The sequence below is a fragment of the Panthera leo genome, chromosome B1, assembly GCF_018350215.1.
Source record: "Panthera leo isolate Ple1 chromosome B1, P.leo_Ple1_pat1.1, whole genome shotgun sequence".
In the NCBI taxonomy this organism is placed as follows: Eukaryota; Metazoa; Chordata; class Mammalia; order Carnivora; family Felidae; genus Panthera; species Panthera leo.
The window spans coordinates 145,277,435-145,298,384 of NC_056682.1; the positions used below are offsets into that span (position 1 = coordinate 145,277,435).

Genomic DNA, 20,950 nt, shown 5'->3' on the forward strand with positions numbered 1-20,950 from the left:
GAGGGGGGGCGGTTGGTGGGTTCTGGAACTCATGAACCTTGAGATGATGACCTGAGCTGAAACCAAGAGCCGGATGCTTAACCAACTGAGCCACTCAGGTGCCCCTTTGTGCACATTGCTTTAAACCAATACAAGCAAGACTCTTAAGAAATGGAAGAGTCTTTTTTCAAAAATTAATGCTTTGGTGGTTAAATTCCATTTGCCCCCAGTACTTCTTACCAATCTTTCGGAATCAACAATTAGTAAAATCTAGGATGTTACATCATCTAGGCCCACTGTTTTACCCTGGTAAACGCACGCAACCAGCTGCGTGCAGGTATACATTTACAAGTCCTCGCCATAGCTGCGCCAGACGCCTTTTTGCCGCAAAGTTTCTCTGTCACTGCTGTGGAAAATCTCTTGCCAATTTGGGACAGGAGGCAACGATAAATATTTCCTCCTCTTTCATGTTTTAGGCAGATACTGTACATGACTTCTCACAAGATCCACAGGAGGACTGAACCCAGATGCCTACGCTCTGTTTCACTCTTCCCAGTTCTCCCGTCCCAGCCTTGGGAACATTTCCTCGAATAAATCTGCCTGTATGGCGAGCTGATGACTCAGGTTCTGCTTTGGGGGCGGGGGGGGGGGGGGGAGGGCAGGTGGGCACCCAGGCTGAGACACTGCTGCCCATGCTGATTGGCAAGCAGGAAAGGGCATAGCTTGCCTAAAATGATCTCTTCTGATGTAATAATTCTGGCTCTGAGGGGAGAAGAGTGACCATGTCTGAACATGGTATTAAATTCCTGGATCCATTCACCGTACAGGCCAAAGGCATTAGTGTGTACCAGGAATCGGGCCAACCTCTCTATTCAGTCTCCTCAGATACGGTGTGTTGGGCTCCTCTTTCTCTTTTCCCTGGTAACACACCCTAGTTTCACCTGCTCTCAATCCATGAAGTTCAGGGGATGACCCATTTCTCAGTTCCTTCCTGTTGGGGCCCACCCTCAAGCCCTGCTGATTGACTCAGAGATGGGCAAGTCACCTAAGCCCTTTCAAATGAGAAGCAATCCTTAGAATTTTTGTTGAAATAATTGAAAAAGAAGTCCTTAATTCTTCCTAGGGCTGCTAAACTGGCAACATGGGACCCAGAGGTGAGCCAGTGCTTGGGGAGAGTCTGTCTGAGAATGAAACTGGCCCGGAGGAAGGCACATGACATGGGAGAAAATTACAAAGGACGTTGTTTGGGCACCCATGGCCTCTAGGTGGCTCTGATTTATTTGTGGATGCTATCTATGTAAGCCAACATTCCCTTCCTGCCTACCTGATTCCTTCCTTCCTTCCTTCCTTCCTTCCTTCCTTCCTTCCTCTCTCTTTCTCTCTTTCTTTCACACAATTTAAATTAGGTATCTGTCTCTTGCTAGTCTGGCTTAACACCATTCATCTGTCATATTTCTGCTACAGATAACTTGCCAACACAAGTAGTTCTATTTACTCTATTTTTAACCCACTTATCCATTTATTCCTTCAACATTTACCTACCACTTACAAGCTAAGGAATAAATTAGGCTTCATAGAGGGAAAAAGATATTCTCTGTCACTACCAAACTCACAGTCTATAGAAGGAAGACAAAAAGATAAGGAGTTGCCTGGAAGTCCACGATACATGGCGATGCACAGAACTTTATAGACACTCAGAGGAGGCGGGGGGCTCTGATTCCCTTTCTTGGAAGGGTGGGAGCTGTCAGAGAAAACATTCTGGAGGAGGGTGCTACCTAAGGTGAGTGGGTAGGGGACCCATTCCAGAAACAGAGGACCAAATAAGCAAAGACATGGAAGCTGGAAGCAGTGTGGTATGACATGACTACAAAAATAAGCAGTTTATTTTTTTACGTTGGAGTTTAACATTGAAGCAGGAAGTGCAGAGAGAACAGGAATTTAGGCCCGGCCCAGAGGTGTCTGCTTGTCACTCAGGAACCATTTCAAATGTCACTTCCATCAGAAAGTTCATAACGCTGTCCAAGGGATTATCTTGGCCCTTGGATACAGATCATGTTGTTGGGAACCACTGGTTTACCTACTCCTATGTTGGATTATGTATTCTGCAAAGAAGCTATCATATCTCATTTCTCTTTGCATCCCATCTCCAGTATGAGTGTGGTTCATATAAAGTATTTGACTAATGTTTTTGAAACAATGCATGAATAAATGGTTTCAGGCCACTGTTTCATGTAACCAATGTGTCCTGACGTTGGGACATCAGGGAACCATCTTTGAAGGATTGCCAACAGCTTAGATTTCCTTACTTTTGCCTCTTTTGACACTCAGCATCTGAGTAAAACCTTTCTGGGGACATGGGTGAACCCAGATGAGCCAGAATTTAAATTACAGTGTAAGAATTGAAGAGTATCTTATCTGGGGGAGCCAGAGAAATGAGTCTGAACCAAATTCTCTAGAAAATTCTGAGGCCATGGTCTGCCAACATGTCCAAAAAACACAAGTAGGACCCACAAATATATTCAAAGCCAGAGCACCGGAACCATGTCAGGAATTAAGCAAAGGAGGTCCAGGTTGACTGCCACATATGGAGTTGGAATGTGTTTGACCTTTATAGACCATCTGCTTCATGATAGATGGGCAGGTCCATTTAATTAAAGGTACAAGATCTGGGCAGAAAGTGAATGGATAATTGCTATTTACCTCATGTATTTTTTTTTTTTTTTGATCCATCTATGTGTGCTAGGCACAGTGATAGTTATACTAGGAGATATGACATTGGATGAAGTCAGTTTCTAACATAAATTTATTTATCCTGTCTGCTTTCTTCTGCAATGTAAGATCACTCATTTTTCTGTTGCTGACATGATCATCTGATGGTATGATCAGTCTACAAATACTTAAAATCATTCAGTAAACACTGAGAACCATTTGATACATTAGTTTTTGTCAGATTTTTTGAGGTTTATTGGTTCTTAAAATGTTTTTATAAATTGCTTTTTGTCTCCATTTTCTTAAAATTGTTTCCTGAACTTTCCAGAAGCGGTGCTCAGTAAATGAATGACATCATGATCATATAGAGTAACAGGAAGAAATACAGGCTTGCCAAAATTGCAAAAGAATAAGGAAGTGAAAAAAGTTTTCTTAGAAATAATCACACAAGGAATTTGTTTGGGAGATGAAAACACCATCATGACATTATGGTATTATGAAAACAAAATTTAGGAAGTCAAAAGATGAATGTATAAAGCATAAAAAACAAAACTGCACGCATGGCATAAAGATACAGATTTCAACTTAGGAAATGTATGAATCATCATAAAAACTAGATATTGAGCACGCTGTCCACAGTATTTTCCAATATTCACTAGCTACAATATTCCAGTATTCATTACCTAACATTTTTTGGCCCGAAATATTTTGTTTTTATCTTTTCCTTCTAGGCTCTGTCCATATACTCGGGTAATCTGGGAGACAGAGGATTCTGAATAATAGTTATTTCAAAGGGGTCGTTCGGCTGATGTGTGACTGTGCTAGTTCATTGATTGATACTCCCGAAGTAGTTGAGGATGTTAAAGAAATATGAGATACAGTTAAATATGGTGGGAATTATGGTAGAAGTGGAGAAAGGGTGGCTTGGTTGTGTGTACTTTAATTATGTGTAGTTACACATCGGCTGTGAATATCTGCAGTCAAATCATGTGTAATGAGTATGATTTATAGCATCTCTGTGTGATGGAAGGGTGCGGTTGGACAGATGAAGGGGGCAGATTTCCTGATAGCTATAGATGTGGCTCTAACTAAAAAATCATACCAAGGCGTCTGGGTGGCTCAGTAAGTTAAGCGTCTGACTTCGGCCCAGGTCTTGTTGGTTGAGCGTGAGTTCGAGCCCCCTGTTGGGCTCTGTGCTGACAGCTCAGAGCCTGGAGCCTGCTTCAGATTCTACGTCTCCCTGTCTCTGCCCCCGCCCTGCTCATGCTCTGTCTCTCTCTATCTCAAAAATAAATAAACATTAAAAATTTTTTAAAAATCATGCAAATCATCAATAGGGTAAATGGCATGAAGGTGTTGTAATGTCTATGAATGACTGGGCGAAATCTCTGGGCCTCACAAAGTCAGGTGAGGGAAAACAGAGTCTTTAATGTTGAACCCACTTTCTCTTGGCAAGATGCCTTATCCAGCACCCCACTGCACCTCTGTGTCGTAGCACTAACTGCATTCCTGTTTCCATGTAGTTAATAAATATAAACCAACATTTCTTTAGCATCTACTCTGCTAGGCATTTTTCTGGAAGAGAGAATGAAGAGAAGGCAAGATCCTTATTCCCTGATCTAAAAGAAGGAGCAGATAAATAATTGCAATGGAGTCTAATCATTTTTCTATTGGTGAGATGGATAAACTGCTTTATTGCCTTTTTTCCCCACTGATCCCATCTTCATCCTTAGAATTACTGCAACAAGAAAACTGATTCTCCCACACAGCTGATAAGAGCTGATTCCTCCAACTCTGCTTTCAAGTTTTACTATCTCTTATGGCAACCCTGGCTAATAAGAGCCTAATGCCCACGTGTCTGCTTCAGCAAAGAGATAAACATTTCACAAGGTTACAGCCAAAGTTCCTTTCTTCTCCTTGTTTTCTTTACTGAGTAAACAGTTTCGCCAGGCTCCCAATCACCAAATCTCCTGAATGTTTTATAATCTTATACTTTTATAATTTTAGAATCTTATATGCTGGTTGATAAGCATTGTGGTTTTGTTATTTGATTTTCTTTTAGCTGTTACCATGAATGGAAAATACAACTTGTATCTGTCATGTTAAACTTTTTAATTTATTTTTTTTTTTTAATATTTACTTATTTTTGAGAGACACAAACAGGACACAAGTGGAAGAGGGACAGAGAGAGATGGGGACATAGAATCTGAAGCAGCCTTCAGGCTCTGAGCTGTCAGCACAGAGCCCAACGTAGGGCTCGAACCCATGAGCCGTGAGATCATGACCTGAGCCGAAGTTGGACGCTTAACCGACAGAGCCACCCTGGTACCCCTGTCATGTTAAACTTTTTTCTAATCTACAGTCGTCCCCGTTTATCCACAGGGGGTACATTCTAAGCCCCCCAGTGGCTGTCTGAAACCATGGAGGGTACTGAACCCTATATATGCCATTTTCTCCTATACATACATAACTATGATAAAGTTTAACTTACAAATCTGGCACAGTAAGAGATTAACAACAATAATGAAATAGAACAATCACTAACAATATATTGCAAGAAAAGTTATCTGAATGTGGTCTCTCGAAATATTGCATTGTATTCATCCTACTTCTTGTGATGATGTGAGATGATAAAATGCCTGCATAATGAGATGAAGTGAGGTGAATGACATAGGCATTGTGATATAGCATTGGGCTACTATTGGCCTTCTGCCCATAAGTCAGGAGAACCATCTGCTTTCACAGTTTTCAGACCACGGGTGACAGTGGGTAATTGAAACCAAGGAACACAAAACCACAGAAAGGGATGACTGCTCTGGTTATCTGCACCCAAACTTTGAGTTGTGGTTCTGTGCAGGGAAAGTTCTGGCTTGTTGGACATGTTCTTAATGGTTCCTTGTACAAGTCAAGGATGTGGCCACTACTGCTTGGAAATGATATGTGCTTTGAAAGCAAAACTCCAAGAAAAAGGGAAGAGTAACTTTAACTCATTAGATCCCAATTCTGAGTCAGACCCCTGATGGCTCCCCCTTGTAAGTGACACTTACCTTTCCCAGTTCCCTGTGAGGTGGATATTACTGCCTTTGTTTTTCAGACGAGAAAACTGAGAGACCCAGGTCACACAGAGTCAAAACTCTGTAGTCAAGATTGTCTTATACAAAACCCCACTGGGCTAAATAAAGCCAGCGACTTCAAGGATAAGGAAAAGAACTGTAGGCAAAGGAGAAATAGGTATCAAACCACCAATTAAATTTACAAAATGTGTTTACTTTTCCCCAGCCCCCCTAGGAAGTAAGGTATTTTCTGCTCTCAGTTTATTTTACATTAGGGACCAAACCAGGATAGCAAGGCTGACGCTCAATGGGGAGTGAGTATAAGGAAGAGCCCCAAGCTGAAAAAGACAGAAAATCTCAACAATCCAGACAGTTGCCTCTCTGGCCTTACATCTTCCCCTCGAAATCTGATCCTCATGGGGTTCCCAGAGACACCAGCCCCAGGTCAGCCCTCGAGAATGAGAGCAAAAGCAGACCACAGGCAAGGAGAGTTAACTATCCAGCTGGCCCTGAGCTTCCCATCCCTCTCCAAGTATCTTGAGAAGCATTAATTAGCGTATGGACTCCAACACGAAATGGTAAAACTTGAGTCTTTAACCAAAGAACTAGAGCAATATTTTATTCATTCATTTATTCATTCATTCATTTTATAACAATGTTTTAAAACGACAAGTTATGATACATTAATGGGTTGTGAAATACTTCACAAGCTTGTCACCAAATGTCTCAAAAATGGATAAAGGAGGATAGTATAGAAAACGAAATATCAAACACATTGTACAAAGGAAATGTAAGTATTGTATTGTGAACTTGTGTTAGGGGTATGTGTATGTGTGTAAATACATAAACACACACACAGTGGATACATGCACACACAATATTTATAAATATGTAAGTGAATGCTTAATCTCCTGAGTTTGACACCTTTCTGTGACCAAGGAAAAATTTATTACCCCAGGACTTGGTTTCTTCCATGTAAGATTGAGATAGGAACCCTCCCTAACAATAAAGTAATTCCCATTTCCTTATAATTGTGTGCAGTGAGAATTTATTGAAAATTAGCAGTTCACCTTGCAACCAATATCCAATAACTAATATTTTGGAAAAAAAAAAAACAGGGTAGTTTTGAGTGGCAAAATTACAGTTGTTTAAAAATTTTTCCTTATAGTTTCCACTATGTTTTCTACGTTATCCGTAACGAGCATGTGTTCATTGTTTTTTATAATAAGAAAAAATATGGATGTATCTTTTAAAACAACTAAACCCTCAGTGCTCCATGTACTGAAAAGGAAACTGTGGTGGTTTTTTTTTTTTTTTTTCTTACCACAAAGGCCTTCAAAGGGAAAAAAAAAAACAATACATTTAAAACTGCAGAGCAACTTTCAAGAGCAAAATATCTTTTGGTGGTTTTGGTTTGGTTTTGTTGATAAGGTCCATGACTGTGCAGTAAGTGTATAGTTTGTATATTTTCTGCAGGAAAAAAAAAAAAAAAGTTTGAGTGCATTGAATCCTTATCATTCCGTAAATATTTCAACAGCGGGAGCTACAGCAAACAAATTGCTGCCTGAATAGGAAAGTTTTTTCCCAACACCATTGCTGATAAAGGCGGCCACTTGAAAGTGTTCTCTGGCAATTTCGAAGGAAGGATTTGCAAGGCCTCTGCATGGGTTGACTTTGCAAAATTTGTTTTAGTCCTTTGAGTCCCACTTAACTGACTCTAACTAAGTATATTGTTGGAGGCAAGCCATAAAAGGAAAAGAAGCAAAAAACAAAACAAAACAGGATCTTACCTCCCATACCTCCCATACTCCATTTACAGTATTTTCTCTCTCAAAGTTCATTTGACTTAAGGAACTTTGATTTATATTGCAATGATATCTTGCTGCTTACCACCAAGAATCAGTCTGTTAAATGCCTCAGTCTACACTCTGGACTGACTAGGGTGGTACACTGAAAGCAATATTCAGAGCAACAATAATCATTATAGTTGCTGATTTTTTTTAATGTTTATTTATTTTTGAGAGAGAGCAAGCGAGTTGGGGAGGGGCAGAGACAGAGGGCAACAGAGGATCCAAAGTGGACTCTGCACGTACAGCAGAGAGCCTGACGATGTGGGGCTTGAACTCACAAACCGCAGATCGTGACCTAAGCAGAAGTCAGACGCTCAACCAACTGAGCCATGCAGGCATCCTGATATAGTTGCTAATTTGTTTTTAAATTTTTTAAAATGTTTATTCATTTTTGAGAGACAGAGAGAGACAGAGCACGAGTGGGGAAGGGGCAGAGAGAGGGAGACACAGAATCTGAAACAGGCTCCGGGCTCTGAGCTGTCAGCACAGAGCCCGTCGCAGGGCTCGAACTCATCAACTGCGAGATCTGGACCTGAGCCGAAGTCGGACGCTCAACCGACTGAGCCACCCAGGCGCCCCTATAGTTGCTAATTTTTAAGTACAGCCTTAGCAGGAGGAACTGCATTGGGTGTTTTGCCCACATCATCTGTTTGGTCCCCACGGTCATCTGTGAGGTAGACACTCATACTATTCTCACTCCACAGATGAGGAAACTCAGGCAAAGCTCTGGCAAAGCATTGGGTGCCAGGCTGAGACTTTACACCTTGAAGGTTATGCAAAAAAGTATCTGTATTTTGGAAAGCTAATCCAGGTGGCTTGAGTGAGTTGGGCTGAAGGTAAAAACACCAGATGGGTGAAAACTAGTTGGAAGACCATCGTTCGTTCCCCATAGACACCTCGGCTCTGCAGAATCATAGACTGCCCTCCGGTCGTGCTGAGGAGTTAATGGTCTTACGTCTTTCTACTTATTTTTCATCTTGTGGCAATTCCATTCTTCCCTTTGCCTCCAGCAAATTCCTACTCCACCTCCAAGCGCTATGCGTGGACAGTCCCTCCAGAGAGACGTAGTTAAGAGGTCAATGGCCTGTGTGAATGGCAGCGTAGAGGGATTTGGGCGCCAGAAGCATCTGCTCAGCCTCTAACAAGCTGTGGCTTTGGGACATTTCTTAGGTTTCCGAGACTTACCTCAATTCTGCAGTGGGAATAATACTACATAACACGAGAAGGGGGTGCGGAAATTTAGATGACACTCTGAAACTTCGAAAACCTCTATAAATAGAGTTTACTTAAGTAGTTTGTCATCTCAGAGGCCCTCCCCACACCCAAGGAGAATGAATTGTACCAGTCTCCTTTTGCTGTTAGCCATCCAATCCTACCTCTACATATTGTTGTATTAGGTTGAAATGACATTAAGTCACAAGCAAGGGTCTGTAGTTTTCTCCTGCTTCCACTAGATTCTACTTCCTTGCCCATGAATGGTTGGCTGAACAGCACTATTCTTTCCCAGAGATTTCCATGCCTTAATCCCTGGAATGTGTGAAAATGTTACCTTATATGGAAAAAAAAAAGAGTTTGCAGATGTGTTAAGGGTCTTGAGAGGAGATTATCCTGGACTATCCGAATGGGCCCAATGTAATCACAGGTGTTTTGTTTTGTTTTGTTTTGTTTAGAGAGACAAGCAGGGTATAAGAAGTGTCATAGAGGAAATGTGACAACAGAAACAGAGGTTGGAGGGATGTAGTTTGGAGATGAAGGAAGAGATCATCCAGCACAGCACTACAGGTGGCCTCTAGAAGCTAAGAAAGGCAAGGGAACGGATTATGCCCTAGAGACTGTAGAAGGAAAGCAGCTCTGAGGACACCCTGAGTTTAGCCTGTGAGCCCCAAATCGGGCTTCTGACTTCCAGGACCGTAAGATAATAAATGTGTATTGTTTAAGCCATTGTGTTCATGGTACTTTGGTACAGAAGCAATAGGTAACTAACACGCCTATCTGGAAGCACCCTCCTTCCTCCCCAAGGTATAGTGGTGTCTTCCCGAAACATGAAACATGTACAATTGTGCACCTCTCTATTTTCCACAGCTGTTTAACATACATTCGTGATTTCTCCAATGTCAAGGGATTCATGGAACAGTGGTAGGCTGCAAAGAAAGGTTTACCGAACGTGAGAATACCAAGGAGAACATCTGTTCAAGACATTTGCAGGCTTACAGGAACATTCACAGCATATTAATGGGGTGTAGCAAAACCCAATTCTGTAGGTTTGACAAATGTGGGATTCACTAAGGTAGTTATGTGGGTATCAGAACTATTTTTAACATTTCGCCTTGGTGACATGTCCATATTATCAAAGCACCAATAAAGAGTGAAATAGTTTAATGTAATTCTCTGGAAAGTATAAATATATTTCCACTAAGTAGTAGAGAATCCTAGTTTCATTTGTATTATTTTTTCTAATACTTAGGTTGAATATAAATCTTTAAAAATTTTTTTTAGTGTGTATTTATTTCTGAGACAGAGAGAGACAGAGCATGAGAAGGGGAGGGGCAGAGAGAGAGACAGACACAGAATCCAAAACAGGCTCCAGGCTCTGAGCTGTCAGCACAGAGCCTGACGCGGGGCTCAAACTCACAAACCGTTTGATTATGACCTGAGCCGAAGTCAGTCGCTCAACCGACTGAGCCACCCAGGCACCCCGGTTGAGTATAAATCTTAAGGGCATAAAAGAGAGCCTGACTTATTTATTTATTTATTTATTTATTTATTTATTTATTTATTTAAAAAAGCCTGTGACGTTTCAGTGTGATTAATATTTACTGGCAAAGCTAATTATAACATTAATATGTAAATAAAGTAATGCAATCACGTAAATATGCAAATATATATCAGTGAACGTGTCACACTAAATGAACCAGTCCTTATTAAAGCCAACTTCCCTTCAAATATATTTTTTGCTTAAAATTCTGGAGATTTTCTTTTAAATGAAATTGAGTCAACACTATTTCTTTGCTCTATTAAGAAATACACGACACGTCGATTTATTTTATTTATTTAGAACTTGGAGGACAATAAAGAAAAAAAAACATCAGGAGATTTTTCCACCATTAGCTTGAAAATGAATAAAACAGAAAACATGCTGCATTGCAACTGTACAGAGCGAGGCAGCTGGTAGCTAGCTCTCCAAAAGCTTCCGCAGTATTTTCTTATACAGGGGGGCGTTCGGGTCCAGGCATATTTTCCTACCATTCTTCAGAGAAGCTCTGCCAGAGAAAAGATTTGAACGTGGGGTTAGACCCGTAGTGAAGCGGGGTGTGGAGGAGCGCAGGCTAAGGCAAAGGAGGCAGAGGGTAGGGGGCCCGAAGCCAGTGCAGGGACTCACATCATCTGGGGAACGGGGCAGTGGACTGTCGCACCCATCACCTCCAGGCTGCGGATATACTTGGGACGGACTTCGGAGGTGGTCTTCAGGCACACGCAGCGCAGGTGCTCATCTTCTGGGTCCTCTGAGGGTTGGTGGGGGGGCGGGGAGGTGGCGGAGGAGAGAGCGCTGAGTCAGTGAACCTTCGAACTTACCTTAGGGATCATTTTTCATTGCGTTTGGCTTTCATTTCCTCACCCATAAATCATACCTCCCTCAGAGAGAAGTGTTACTGACAAGATGGTAAAGTGCACCGGGCAGCTCATGGCACAGCGCCCGCACACCTAGGCAGAGCTCAGAAGATTATAAAAATTCCACCCCAGCCCTGGGGGTTCCCCGACTGCCTGTTGTCTGCCCCCGTCCCCTCCATGCCTTCCTTTAGCTCTTACCTCTGGGGAGGGAGACCACAGCTGGCAAGAGCAGCAGTCCCAGGAGCAGGAGCCCCGAGCTGGGCAGGGGACTGGGGGCGCGGGCACCCACTCGAAGCCTCATGTCCAGCAGGTGCCAGTAGGAGCCGAGAGTGCAAGGGCAGTTGGGGCAGAGGCTTTGCAGGCCAGTGGCTCCCAAGACTCTCCAGGCCGGTTTTATCCCCACTGTCAGTCCTGTCCTGTCCGGAAAACTGGGGCGGATGGTGGGGGAAGTGGAGACACTTCTGGGAAGGGTTAGGCTCTGGCCAGCCAAGATTAGGAGGGAAAAAAAAAAAAAGAAGAAGAAAAAGACTGGGGTCAGCGGTTTTGGCTGGGAGCTGGGAGCAGGAGCAACACCCTCAATCTAAATTCATGTACGTGCACATGGGTGCAGTTAGAGCCAGTATTTGAACCTGTCTGTTGCCTTTGTTATGTGTTATTGTAGAGTTCTCTGTGATCACTATGTTGCCATTTATACAGGTGGTGCCTTCAGACCCTAGACAGTTTCTGTTTCTTTCCCAACTGGCAACAAACTGCCTTTTCAAGAACTGCTTATTTCTGCCAGCGTGTCCTGATTACCACAGAGTTGAGCTTTGTGGCTGTGTGTGTTAAAGGTGTGTCTTCGTAATTGTTTTCTTGCTGGTAAAAACTTGAATTGGTCTTTGGGATGACTCAGCTCTGAATTTCACCCGAATGTGAAGTTTCCTTGGTCTCTTGAACAGGATCTACCCTGCCCTACCAGCCACCCTCTAGCAAGCAAAGTCTGTTACCCCAGTCTATCCTCTTACCCTGAGAAAAATTATGAAAGTAATATTGGAATGCATTCATTCTGTAAAAACTTGGTGCCCATGTTACTGCGTTGGGCTTGCCCCAGAAATGAGGTCAAGCAGGAGAGTTTCCAGGCCACATTTCCCAGAGCCTGCTGTGACCTGGACAAGTGCCAGTTTAAGTCAGGCTGCACTGTGGCTGGATCAGTGATGTTCTAAAGAGGGCACAGAGCTTCTGGGAGTGGAGTGTAGAAAGATGTGGAAGAGGGGTGGAGGGTAGGTAACAAAATCCGCAAAGTAAAGGTCAAGAAATCGATATGGACCATCTTCCCTTCCCTGAAAAAAGGATGACTTGGGCTCTTTTTTTTTTTTTTTTTTTTTTTTTAGTTTTTTTAAGTTTATTTTTCTTGAGAGAGAGAGAGAAGAGAAAGAGAGCAGGGGAGGGACACACAGAGAGAGAGGGAATCCCAAGCAGGCTCTGTGCTGTCAGCGCAGAGCCTGATTTAGGGCTCAAACTCATAAACTGTGAGATCATGACCTGAATCGAAATCAAGAGTCAGGTGCTTAACCGACTGAGCCATCCAGGTGCCTTTACTTGGGCTCTTAAATAGGGCAAAGTATGTCCTCATCTCAAAGCCAGAGGTTTTCTGTTGCACTGATTAACAGTGGTGAAGGGCATCAGTGGTCCACGGCAGGAAACTAGCTGACTTCTGAATGCTCAGGAGGACCAGGCTTCTGCAGGGCTATGCAATGTCCCTCCTCCACCTACAATGTTCTTTCTCTTAGTATCCCACCACTTGCCTTTCGGCTAAGTCCCTTCAAATTTCTGGTGTCTACCTAACATCACTTCCTCAGGGAGGCCTTTCCTGACAGCTACAGCTAATTGTGTTCCCTGTTGTGTCTTGTAGCATCACTGCATTTGAGATCTCTCACTGATATAGATATTATACATGTAGATACATATGCATGTGCGCGAGTGTGTGTGTGTGTGTGTGTGTGTGTGTGTTTGAAAGTGTTTAAAATGTTTTCTGGGGTGCCTGGGTGGCTCAGTCGGTTAAGTGTCCAACTTCAGCTCAGGTCATGATCTCATGGTTTGTGGGTTCAAGCCCCAAGTCGGGCTCTGTGTCTCAGATTCTGTGTCTCCTTCTCTCTCTGTCCCTCCCCTGCTCGCACTCTGTCTGTCTCTCTCTCAAAAATAAACATTAAAAAAATTTTTTTAATGTTTTATCTCCCCACATGCAAAGCTGTATGAGGTGAGCGGTCATAATGTATATCACTGTTCTAGAACATGGGTAAGGACTCAATATAAAGTACTATATTCATGAAGATAATGTTGAAAATGATGATGCTGAGGCTTTGGCTTGCTCCTCTGTCAGTTTCTTCACACAGTTAGAGCAGACCTCTATATCTGCAGGTGTCCCATCAGGTTGTGATTATTTGTCAACCTGTCAGCCCCTCCAACCAGACAGTGATCTCTTCAAGGACAATTCTCTGGGACTTACATATGTTGAACATCCAGCATCCAATGCAAATGGATGATCCAGAAGGTGCTGTAACTTACACAAGTGTATTGCACTAAAACTTGAGATCCCAAATAGGGTTAGTGGCAGAGGGGATGGATAGGAGAGATGGTTTGGGATATGAATGGGTGGCATATTGGATTTTACAACCTTACCCCCAGATGTCAATATTTACAGGAAGTAGTAAGTGTCATTAAATGATTCTTTCTCTGCATTACATGAAATAGTTTAACGCACACAAAAACGAAAGACATGTGCATCTTAGGAGGTATCGCATAGTGGAAAAAACCTGTGTCATGTTTCAGGAGCTGACCCTGTTGGTAGCAGGAGGAAACCACTAGAGAAATGAATGAAATGTCTGAGCTCTTGTGAATTGTTGGAGAAAAACTAATGAAAACGATTGCAATCCCCACTTACTGCTTTATTATATGTTTATATATATGTGTGTATATATTAACTATCATTTAATAAATGCATTTATTTTGTAGACAAAACATTTTAAGGCACTGAGCCTATACTGATGAGGAGATAATAAAAGTAGATCTTCATATACAAAATTTGTGAACTAAATGCTTAATACGTGAGTGTTCCCCCAAAGTCCATCTACAGATTGGGGTTGGTGAACTTGTTTCTCCTTCAACCATCAAAGTATGCTGCTTGTGATCAGGTTCCTATTTTTGTGTGCCAATAACATCGCGATATAGAATATAATCTCTTCATTAGAGAAAGAAGAATCGCGGAACGTGGTGTGGTGGTTAAGAGCAGAGCTTCAATTACTCACTCTGTCACCTACTTATTTATCTGATCTTGCGGCAAATTTCCTAATCTCTTTGAATTTCAGTATTCTTCTGTAGAACACTGGGAATGCTAATAGTACAACAAATAAAATAATAGCTAACATTTATATAGGGGTTCTTGTGGGGCTTCTAGCCCTTTGAATCTGTTAACTCTTAATTTTCACATCGATTGTCAGACAGGCAATATTATTATCCCATTTTAGAGATGAAGAAACTAAGGCACAGAGTGGTTATGCAACCTGTCCAAAGTTACACAGCTAGTAAGGGGTAGAGCTAATTCACCCAATTATTCTCTTTACAGAGGATGAACTCTTAACCAGATCATATCTATCTTGTAAGAATCATTTAATTCATCCATACAAAACACTTAGTATGCCAGGCATATTAAAATGTATCCAAAAATTTTCACTATTATAATAAATTAAGAATGACACACATCAGTGGCATGTGGGTGGCTCAGTAGGTTAAGCGTCCGACTCTTGATTTCAGCTCGGGTCATGATCTCACAGTTGAGGAGATTAAACCCCGCATCGGACTCTGTCTGTGCTGATAGCATGGAGACTGCTTGGGATTCTCTCTCTCCCTCTCTCTCTGCCCCTCTCCTGCTTGCACGTACATGCTATTTTTTGCTCTCTCTCAAAAATAAACAAATAAACTTAAAAAATAATAATAATGGGGGCGTCTGGGTGGCTCAGTCGGTTAAGCGTCCAACTTTAGCTCAGGTCATAATCTCACAACTTGTGAGTTCGAGCCCTGCATCAGGCTCTATGCTGACAGCTAAGAGCCTGGATCCTGCTTCAGATTCTGTGTCTTCCTCTCTTTATGGCCTTACCCCACTGGTGCTCTCTCTCTCTCTCAGAAATGAATAAATGTTTAAAAAATTTTTTTAAATAATAATAATATATTAAAAAATCTAAAATTGACACAGATCATCAACTAGTGATTTTGTGTGCTGTATTGAGAAATAAATGAAGTGTAAAAAAAAGGGGGATGGGTTAGTAAGGCTTTTTCCCCTCAACAATTCTGTTAAAATTAATAATATATGACTGCAAAGCAACAACAAGTTTTGATTTCATGTTAATACTTCTGTGAGGATAGTGTGGGTATAAATTTAAGGGATTAAGAAATAAATGACCAGGGGTGCCTGGGTGGCTCAGTCAGTTAAGCGTCCGACTTCGGCTCAGGTCATGATCTCATGGTCTGTGAGTTCGAGCCCCGTGTCAGGCTCTGTGCTGACAGCTCAGAGCCTGGAGCCCGTTTCAGATTCTCCTGTTCATGCTCTGTCTCTGTCTCAAAAATAAATAAACGTTGAAAGAAAGAAAGAAAGAAAGAAAGAAAGAAAGAAAGAAAGAAAGAACAAACCAGAGGGAGCGGGGAGAGAATGGGCAAAATGGGTGAAGGGGAATAGGAAGTCCAGGCTTCCAGTTATGGAATGACTAGGCCACAGGGATAAAAAGCACAGTGTGGGGAATGTAGTCGATGGTGTTGTAATGATGTTGTACGGTGTCAGGGGGGTAGCAGCACTTGGGGAGCACACAGCACAAGGGAGAGAGATGGTCAGTCACTCTGCCGAAATGAATGCAACTTTGGCTATCAGCTATATTCAAATAAAAAAAATGTAAAAAAAAAAAATGAAAGCTCTGTTTCTTATAAAACAATGATTAGAAGTCTGCCAAAGTGTGAATTTTTTATTTTCGTATTCGCAAGGTTGATTCCACCACAAAAATTGTAAGCAGACAGGATGTGAATGCAAATATATACGAACATTCCAGGTTAAAACATTTAACACCATAGAGAACCTATGTTATTATTAGGATTATTATTGAAAATACTGGAGTGTTTTTAATAGAGAGAATGTTAATGCTGTTCATCATATATTTTTTTATTCTATAGTATTAAATATATTCACTTTAAAGTAAGTAACCACAGCTTACAAGACTCACATTCTACAACTTTATTATTTTTTAGGGTTTGAAGGCTGAAATAAACACTAGAAAAACCTTTCAAAAATGCTTGGAGGCAAAGTATCCTAAGACGAAGACAATGAAAAACTCTATTAAGTCCCTAAATAAATCAACAAACATTTATTGAGCAAGTGCTCTATTCTGGGCTCTGTGTGATTCCTAATAACAATGGCCATTATGGAATCTATTAATCATCATGAGTATAGCTAGTCTCACAGTCAAGTAGAGCAAGAGAGGTTAACACACATGTGAGTATTTGGAAAGAAAATTTTAAATAAAGGAATGCAAAGCATAGTGCCACATTTAGCCAAGAGTTAAGGAACAAACCATATATTATATTTTGGCAGTAAGTTTGCTTACTGTTATCTTCTTTCTGTCATCTATGAACCAGCCTTCTCAGAATGTCATGCGACTTTTCGAGGCAGAATTGAACACATATCCAAAGTTTAATACAATATGAATAGGTATTTTGGATAAATAAGAACTCCAGAAAGTCAAACCTTCAAACTCCTACTCTTCTTGGGAGATAGAAAGATTTGACAGAAAGCGAACAGATTAAGCCATTGACCCACTACTTTCCAAAATTTTCTGGACTATTTTCTTGATTTTGGGAGCTTCTGGGTCCAGGCAGACTTTGTTCCCGTTCTTCAGCGTGGCTCTGCAAGAGGGAATGGAATGATCTGTGAGTGCCCTGGCCTGACCCTCAGAAGCCATTCACCGGGCTGGATGGATAAAACTGCGTTGGTGGGGACAGAAGCGGAGAGTTTCCCTAATGCCCAATGAGGCAATGGTACAAAAACAGGGACTTACATCACTTCGACCTTGGCACAGTGGGGTCCTGCCCTGAGCACCTCCAAATTCTGGATGTTACTTGGGTGAATGCCAGAGACGGTTTTCATACACAGGCAGCGAAGTTCAATGAACGGCTCCACGTCTGCACTTTTAGCTAGGGTAGAAAGCGTGACTCTGTTAGTGGTCCCGATTCTTGCGGAGATCTTATCTAGTGGGTTGTTTCCTTAGCCCCTTATTTGTTAACTGTGCCGCTCTCCTAAAGTCGCTGCGTCTATGACCTTCCGATCTTTAGTAAAGTACCCTGGCAGAATGCCTTGGCACACGTGAAGTGCCCACTAAGCATACCCTCTCCTCCCGGAGGTACTGGTATAACGGCCTCTCCAGCCCCAGGAGCGACAGTGCAGACTTTCCCCCAGGCCCTGCTGCAGCAGAAGCAGCCACAGCTGCAGAGGCAGGGACTCCACTCTCAGCGCTCCCTCCCGCAGTTTCTCTTACTTAACCCAGAGGGAACCAGCGTGCTCAGGAACAGCGACAGCAGTAGCAAGCCCTGTAGGACGGGAAGCCGGCTGGTGCTGGAGCAGGAGGAGGTAGGACTGAGGCCCATGGTGGAGACTAAGCTGGAGTCGGTCCTGGAGGCCTCGGTGTGAGGGCGAATTGCTGCCTCCAGTCTGCGGTCATGGTGTCTCATGCTCTCCCGATGCCTTTTATACAAGCCCCTCGAGGCCAGCAAGGAGAAAAAAGATAGGGAAGAAGGGATGGTGTGTGGAAATACATGTGGGAAGATGGGCAAGTTGTGCTCAACCCAGATAAACACCAGGCAGGTCGGGGTTCCTGCTCAATTTTATTTATACTTCCCTTCACACTGTGCTCTCCGCAGCCCCCTTCCCCCATTCTTAGTACCCATATCCTTTACACGAATATAACCTTCCACGTAGGGAGGTAAGAACTAAACTGAAGTCTTACACAAATTTTCTTTGTATATCTACATGATAACACTCTGCTTTTCCTATAAGGCAATTTATGGGCTTAACAGACACTTTATGACTATCTGAGAGCATACATATATGGCCCTTTCCAGTAGCCAAAGAAAGCAGATATTCCTAACTTGGTTGTTGATAAATGTTAGGATTTGTTTGTAGTATGTGCATAAAGTAGGAGCCAATTACCGCCAAAGGCCCACTTTGCATATTAGTTTGTGGGTTGCTTTCTGTTTTCAGAATGTATTATTTTTTTCTAATGTCATCCAGAAACTAGAAGAAAAGCGCCTCCTCCCTCGTGTTGTAAAATAAACTGCTTGTTGCGTCTACTCTAAAAAGCAACACCCAGCATATTTCCTTTTTCTTTTATTTTTAATATTTCAGGGAAGTAGGTAATATAATTCACTGTGAAAGGTTCATACACTGCAGATGTATGTGGAATAAAACATGTAAATTTCTCTTCATCATTATTCTGTATCCTCGCTCTCCAGTGGAAACCTTAGATAACAATTTGATATTAGTTTTCTGTTCTGTCTACATTTATATACACACATATGTGTATATAGACAGACACACGTCACTCGTAGAGAAACACATATATCGACAGAGGTAGACATAGATTTCTTAATATAAATGGGATCATTAGATGGTTTGCTTTTGCCCTTCAGAAATACGCCTTCAGCCTCCTTTCATGCTACCCCAAGGTCATCTTTCCCCATCCTTTTTAATGGCTGCGTGACATTGTATGGCATGGGCAATCCTCAACCAACCTCTGTCTTATTGGTGACCTTGAGGGTGTTTCCAGGTTTGCAGTATTACAAACTGCAACAAAATCTCTGTTCCTCAATTCTCAGAGCGCAATCAAGAGTCTTGATCTCAAACCCTAGGTGATATAGAGAAAGCACCTGCACATCACAGGCTGGCTTGTGTGTGTTATTGTCTGCATCTCGCTTTCTTCTATGAGCCTTGCTTCCTCAACTGGACCATACACTTTTGAAGGTAGAGGCATGTCCTAGGTTTCTTTGAATGCTTTAGGGATTTTTTGGTGTGTAGGATAATACATTACACAGTGGGTCTTAAACAGTGTTGGGGAGTAGATCAATGAGTATCGTATGAAGGAAAGTTTTTAATCAGACAATCCTCAGACCAAACTCCATCTGGTCCCAAGTACCTATAGTATAAAGAGGTGATTTGGAAGCCGGGGAATAACGGACAAAGTTCTAGCCACAAGCTGTCTTCCTATTACAACTATGTACAAATCTTACACAATATGATTTAAACTTCTCATTATTTGCTTATGTTTTATACCTTTAACATTTTGGAAGAAACTCAAAATATTCAAATGTACAAAATTACATTTTCTATCAAAAGAATGCATACAGTCAATTATTGTTTCCAGTTGTTTTTTTCTTTCAACTTTAAAGCCAATTCTCCCTCTTGTTTAAGTTAGACGACACCTACTTAAGTTCATCTGCCCTGTTTTGTAAATGTATTTCTCTTTCTCACCCCTTTAGCTTTCCCCATGTATCTTACAGTCTGGCAGTAGAACATATTAAATTGCTTTTCTACCTCTTCCAACTCAGAAATTCATAGTCTAAGAAGCAAAGTCAAGAAAAAGGTTAAGCTGAAAATGCCTATCCTTCTTAGAGCTGAGATGTGGAGTGAATAAAGAGAGATTCTCAGCAGGAAACAGAGTAAGGAGAGTGAACGCCTTTCTAGTTCTTCCTGAGCGATGACTTTATAGTCTTTCCTCATTATTGTGATTGAAATGTTATTCATTCTCTGGTCAGATATATTTTATTCAAATGTAAACTCAAAAGCATTTTCAGATCAAGATATAAAGTGTTGTGGGTTTTTTTTTTTTTTTTAAGTATTATAGTGTCTTTTTTTTTTTTTTTCCCCATCCATCACAGCCCCAACACATATTGTTTGCTGTATTTATTAGTTTCACTGGACACTTTTCCCTCTATACACACACTATCCAAATTTCTTTCCTGGTTCATTTAGTACCAGGAAAGCGGTAGGCATGTCGCAGAGTATCATTAAGCCATTGTCTTAATCAACATATTTGTCACAAAAGATACAACGTCAGCAAGGTTCATGAGGAAGCATTAACAAATTTCTTGAGTCACTGAAATTTCACAAGCCTATTAGTTGGCACTTGAGGTAAATAATGTTTTGCTAGCTTTTGCTGATTCAGTAAATATTAAGTATCTAGTATGTGCCAGATGTTTAAAAGTTCTCCGCATTGGGTGACTTGGTCATTGTGCTATTTCTTTTTTTTAAAAATGAGACCTCAGGGCGCCCGGAGGCGGCTCAGTCGGTGAAGTGTCCAACTTCGTCTCAGGTCATGACCTCGCGGTTTGTGGGTTCAAGCCCCACGTCGGGCTCTGTGCTGACAGCTCTGAGCCTGGAGATTCTGAGCCTTGGGATTCTGTCTCCTGCTCTCTCTGCCCCTCCCTCGCTCATGCTCAGTCTCTGTCTCTCTCTTTCAAAAATAAATACACATAATTTTTTTTTTTTTACAGTGAGACCTCAAATACTGGTGCAAAGCAATGGGTCACCAATACCAATGTGCTGTCGTTACCACTATACTGCTAACTGTGCTAACTGTATTACTGTCATTTGCACCCGGTAGGTTGTTTCTGTTTTTGTTTTTGTTTCCATGAAGAGAAACACAATACAAACTCTGAAAAACTGGCTTACTAAGTGGATAA

At 41.8% G+C, this 20,950-nt stretch overlaps 2 protein-coding genes across 2 annotated transcripts; both read right to left on the bottom strand.

The window, feature by feature from the left end:
• Window positions 1–10,624: 10,624 nt before the first annotated feature.
• LOC122217111 (platelet factor 4-like) lies at window positions 10,625–11,665 on the bottom strand. The gene is made up of 3 exons (XM_042934004.1): window positions 11,399–11,665; window positions 10,971–11,094; window positions 10,625–10,851 (listed from the first exon to the last, which is right to left on the bottom strand). Exons 1-3 carry the CDS (start codon window positions 11,499–11,501, stop codon window positions 10,764–10,766), a joined length of 315 nt encoding a protein of 104 aa, XP_042789938.1. The 5' UTR covers window positions 11,502–11,665; the 3' UTR covers window positions 10,625–10,763.
• A 4,508-nt stretch (window positions 11,666–16,173) lies between these two features.
• On the bottom strand, window positions 16,174–18,008 carry LOC122217112 (platelet basic protein-like). Its single transcript, XM_042934005.1, has 3 exons — window positions 17,752–18,008; window positions 17,275–17,410; window positions 16,174–17,122 (listed from the first exon to the last, which is right to left on the bottom strand). Exons 1-3 carry the CDS (start codon window positions 17,942–17,944, stop codon window positions 17,020–17,022), a joined length of 432 nt encoding a protein of 143 aa, XP_042789939.1. The 5' UTR covers window positions 17,945–18,008; the 3' UTR covers window positions 16,174–17,019.
• Window positions 18,009–20,950: the final 2,942 nt, after the last annotated feature.